Source organism: Octodon degus, unplaced genomic scaffold, assembly GCF_000260255.1.
Source record: "Octodon degus isolate 3935 unplaced genomic scaffold, OctDeg1.0 scaffold00137, whole genome shotgun sequence".
Taxonomy (NCBI): Eukaryota; Metazoa; Chordata; class Mammalia; order Rodentia; family Octodontidae; genus Octodon; species Octodon degus.
Window position 1 is genome coordinate 5,953,286 of NW_004524713.1, and position 5,583 is coordinate 5,958,868.

A 5,583-nucleotide genomic window follows, 5' to 3' on the forward strand; every position below is an offset into this window, starting at 1 on the left:
TTTAAGATAAACAAAAAACTTGCCCAGGATCACTAAGCTAGTAAGTTATAAAATTATGAATGAACTTGAATACTAAATATTTTGGAAGGGAACAACCCACTCAGGCCCCACTCCTGTCCCTCTCTCACAGGAGCTTTCTTTCCCTCAATAAATATATTCTGCTCATTAAAAATAAATAAATAAATAAATCTGCTGGAAGAGAGAATAGGTAGAGCTGTGGAAGACATGGATGTAGGCAAAGACTTTATAAGACTTTATGAACAAAACTATCACTTAGGAATTATCACATTTTATTAGCTTCTGCACAGCAAAAGAAGTCAGCAGTGGAGTAGAAGGACAACCGACAGAGTGGAAAAAAAATTAAGCTAGCTTCTCCTCAAACGACTAATATGTAGAACATATAAAGAACTGAAACTGAGCCAAACTCGTGAACAAAAAAACAAAAACAAAAACTGAAAAAAGTCAGACACTCCAAATTCAAAGACCCAAAGCAAAAACAGGCATCTGAGATGAATAGACATTTCTCAGAAGTACAAATGGTGAATAAATATATAAAAAAGTGTTCAGCACCACAGGTCATTCAAGGAGTGCAAATTCAAACAATGCTGAGATTCCATCTCATTCCAGGAAGAGTGGCTATTATCATGAAGACAACTAATAAATACTAGAGGGCCTGTGGGGCAAAGGCAAGACCTCCAGTACTGGTGGGGAGGCAGGCTGGTGCAACCATAGTGGGAGTCAGAGTGGAGATTAGATGCTGCACTTGATCCAGTTAGGAAAAATTTGTGATCAGAAAACTAAAGATTAACAGGACTGGGGACATAGCTCAGTAGAATAGGTGCCTGCCTGGCAAGCTCAATCCCTGGTTCCACCAGAAGAAAAAAAAAAAAAAGGATTAAAAGCTACCATAATTTCAATATTCTTATGGGCCTTAGTTTTTCAGCTTAATATGTTGTCTTGAAAAGTCTTTTGGGTACTACTAGCAAAATAGGAAATATTTAGTATTTAGAAGCCCTTGGAAGATGACTGTGGAACCAGCTCCTGCATTTCATCCTTATTAATATTCAACAACATGAAGATTTTCACACTTGCATTTTTTTTTTTTTTTTTTTTTATCAATAGCTGCAGAGAATCAGGCTGCTGAGACCACAAAGAGAGAAAAATGCCACTTTGGGCTTTAAAAAGTATCCTTTCCCCTGAGATCTGCATGGTTTGCACCCTCACTTGCACTGTTTGTGTTTCTTCCCTAAGAAAATCTTTCCTGTCCATACTTTTAGACAGTGCCTGTCATTTCTTTAACTTCTAACTTCATTTTTTTCTTTATAATACTAATAATTACCAGTCCCTTTTTATTCATTCTTTCATTGGCTCATTCATTATTTTGTCCCTCCAACTAGAATGTAAGCTCTAGGAACTGTCTGTGCCCATCTGCTGATTTTTATTGCCACTGCCATCACATAGTAGGTGCTCAATAAATTATTGGACAAGAATTATGGGACTCCAGATCCTAGCACTAATTCTACTAATTTGAAGTTAATTAATCTCAATCTCTACCATCTTCAGTTGTTTATCTTTCAAAAAGAAGTAACTTCAGTGATAAACCTAGCATACATAAGGTTCTTGACTCAATCTGCAATATCAAAGTCAGTCAAGGGCTGAGAAGATAGCCTGGCAGTCTAAGCACCTGCCTGGCAAGTGCAAGGACCCAGGTTCAATCCCTGATACCACATGCTGTGCTGGCCCCAGAACCTCAGGGGCACTGTGCCAGCCACCAAAACCAGGCATAAGGGCGCATGCCTATAACCCCAGCTGTGGGGAGGCTGAGACACTACAAGTCCGAGCTGCATAGTGAGAACCTGTACCAAATAAATAAATAAATAAATAAGTCAAATAATCAATACCACAAAGTTCCTAAAATAACAGGTGACTGTGGTCATTTTATGGCATCCAAAAGTATATACCCCTGTATTCATAATATACTTAAAATATCTATTTGTATAAATTTGTGACAAAAAGAAATAAACTGAAGTGATAAATAGGGTACTTTAATAAAAGTCCTGCTTCAGTCTTCTACTAGCAAGTGGCTTTTGAGCAGCTACCCCGCCCCCATCTGGGCTTATGTTCCTATAGAAAATGAATGGGTCCCATTAGATACTACCCAGTTACTATTCACTACTATGCTATTATTTCTAGTTTATTGAGTTTATGAACAAAAATTTGAACAGTCACTTATGGATATTTTTCTAAATATCAATCTCATAAAATCTGTTATATTGCTAGCCACACATCAAATCCATATGCTTCTATGACTCTCACTTTGAAACAAGACTAGCCATTTGATAGACTCCGGAGAAAATTATTTTCAAATTAATACAATGTTGATTCCACTTTTTCACTCAGCTCAACTAAGACACACCACAAAACAAAAACGCTGTGCTTTACTTACACTTGTTCCTGTCCCCAGCTTTTCTCCAGGACGATTAGAACACAAAGTATCCTCCAAAGGCCCATGGCTGGAGATGGGCTGCAAAAAACCACGAATATAACCTTTGTGATGCTACTTTTATTTCAAGTCAACTAAACTTCCAGGATTTGGATAAATTAGTTCTCTGGTTAATTATTAACACATAAAAAGAGATCTCTAAGAAAATGGAAATACGATTAATACACACCTTCATATCTAAAGATAAAGATAAGTGGTATTTTACAGAAATTTATACCTAAGGTATTTGTTTTGATTCACATAAAAAATGACACTAAAATAAGAGTTTGAATTAGTGAAGAATGGCTCACAACCAGAAATCACAGAGTGCCACTCCCTTCGGCTTTTGTTAGACCAAGGAAGTTGCTCTGATTTTATATCTGGTAGGTTTCAGTTGTTTTTTTCTTTTTAAAAACAAATCTTTTATTTATTTATTTTAGTTTTAAAATTTTTATGTATCTGGTACAGGGTTACAATACAGCAGTTCAGCCTTGTAGTGATCCTCCTGTTTTCAGCCTCCCCAGCACTGGGACTACAGGTGTGCACCACCATGCCTGGTCTTGGTGGCCTGCTCAGCACGCCTTGGGGCGGGGGGTGGCATGGCCTGTGGTGCCGGGGACGGTATCCTGGTCCCCACACTTGCCTAAGCAGGCACTTAGTCCACTGAGCTATCTCGCTGGCCCTAATTTTTTATTTATTTATTTGTTTATTTAGTTGGTACTACACAGCTCAAATTCATAGTTATCTTCCTGCCTCAGCCTCCCCAGCACTGGGATTACAGGCATGCGCCATCATGCCTGGTTTTGGTGACTGGCACAGCATGGTGATTCCAGGGCCAGCACAGCATGTGGTACCAAGGATCGAACCCAGGCCCTCATACTTTCTGGGCAGGCATTGAGAGCACTGAGCTATTTCCCCAGCCCAGTTGTTTCTTATATAGGCAGAGATCCACCTGGGTTCAGTTTCAAATTGAGATGATTTTAGAGTGGGTCTGAGTTAGATCAAGTTCACAAGACATTTTTTTTTAAAGCTAAGATTTAGGCACTAATATCCTGGTGCTGGAAATGGTCTAATGATAATCTAGTTCTGCAAAGGGGGCCCAAGGATTTCTTTAGTCTGCTCAGAGTAGAAAGGAAGCTAAAAATAGGTGGAGAAAAGATTGTGACCAACAATGAGAAGGACATGCTGAGGATGCCAGCCTCATAAATAACCAAATACTTCAGTAAAGAATGCATATACTCCAAATTCCTATATCCTTCATTCAAAATTTCCATTTATCCTGCAAAATAATGTACTTTTCAGGAGGATTTTAATAATGTTGATATAAGAGCTCAAGAAAAAGTTCTTATAACCACTGAATCTAGTAACAAATAATTCACAAATAAAATTTTATTGCTAAGGTATTAAATTAATCTTTATGATTTATACAATCAGTAATATTTTTTATTTACATCTTTTATTCTTGTCTACCTTATTATATAATTTGAAATATATTTGAAAGAAAACAGAAGACATATAGGTATGTCTTTAAACATACCTGTATAAGTTACATCTTTATGATTACTTGGCATTCTTTGCTTTGAATTAGTAAAGTTTGGGGCTGGAAAATAGCTCAGTGGTGTAAGTGTGGACCCAACAACAATCCCTGGTACCACAAAAAAAACAAAACAAAACACCATATATGAATTAGTAAAGTTCTGGTACCAAAATTTTAACACAATATTTGTTTAAAAAAAAGAGAGAGAAGGAACAGAAAGAAAAACTTGATATACAAATTTCCCTAAAAAAAAAACAAACCCAATTTCCCTAAAGGTGTCGCTTAGTTTTGTCACTGAAATGTCAATAGTCTGCCAGTATTATTTGACCACCTGGAACATTTATTTCAGAGGGAATTTTGTAAAATAATTAAGCTGGATTGCAAAAGATGGGTCAAGTTAAAACAAATAGTTGTTTTACCCTCATGTTCAGGGAACAAATTTTTATTTCAGATGAAGAAAATTCAACCAATAGAGGTAACATTTTTATTGTAGGTGCAAAGAAGTTTTTGTTTGTTTTGCTTGTACTATAATATGAATACTAATAAATAGTATTTCCAAACTGTTGGCATGTTTCTGGTAGCAAAGTTTTAAGACTGATAGCTTTCAAAGATTCTCAATAGGAGGAATGCTCAATAATTGATAGGTTTTCAACTGTGTTTAATTAAAAATTTCCAACTGTAAAGATGACTCAGATTTTTTTTTCATAATATTATTGATAAACAAATAGCAATGAGACAGTTTCAAATCAAATCACTAGGACAGTTTCAATAATTAACACACTGCATACATTCTTCTTAGTGGTTAATTACTGTATAAGATGCGGACTTGAGATCCTATTTACAAACACCATTAGAACAAATCATTCTATTCATTAAGAGAATGAAACCATATATCTATCCTAACCACTTTGAATACACAGATACAAAATGGACATTCATCTGTATACCCTTTTTTTGTGAAGTTCCGTTATTTGAATATTATAGGTGTGTAAATTCAGCAAAATATTCTAAAAGAGTCCAGCAGCCCATAATAGCATTGGGTCTTCTGCTTAACTGGCAATGTCAGAAATTGTTGAACTGAGTCCCCCACAGCTCAACATAACAGCATGGCTTTACTTCCTATATTTCATCTTCATACTTTTCTACTGGATGGCTAAGACCAAGGTAAAGCAGGACCTATGCAACAAGAGTTGTAGCTTTTGGGTCTGAGAAGGTCAGTGAAATCCCCTCAAGATTTATCCAAAGTCAGATTTTTAATATGTTAAAATGTGATATTTGAGTGGGCCTTTGTCTTTCATTTTATTTTGTACAAGTGTTGCATTTCTAAAAGAGGAGCAAGGCAGACGCAGGGACCGGTTTCGATTCCCGGTGTGCCCTACGGGCCCTGCCCCCAGGGTTCCCTGACACAGGGACTGAGACTGGGCCTGGTGACTCGTGCCTATAAGCCCAGCGCTTGTGAGGCTGAAAACAGGAGAATCACTGCAAGTCTGATCTGTGTAGTGAGACCCTGTAGACGCGCTACTAAATTCATTATAAATAAATAAATAAAATAAAAAGAGGAGCA

At 36.8% G+C, this 5,583-nt stretch overlaps 1 protein-coding gene across 1 annotated transcript in view; it reads right to left on the reverse strand.

The window, feature by feature from the left end:
- LOC101572206 (complement C5-like) overlaps positions 1–2,549 on the reverse strand; it is a 50,781-nt gene extending 48,232 nt beyond the window's left edge. Inside the window, exon 1 of the mRNA XM_023701566.1 lies at positions 2,447–2,549. Coding sequence (XP_023557334.1) covers positions 2,447–2,511 — 65 coding nt within the window. The 5' untranslated portion in view covers positions 2,512–2,549. The remainder of the gene's footprint in view (positions 1–2,446) is intronic.
- Between the last annotated feature and the right edge of the window lie 3,034 nt (positions 2,550–5,583).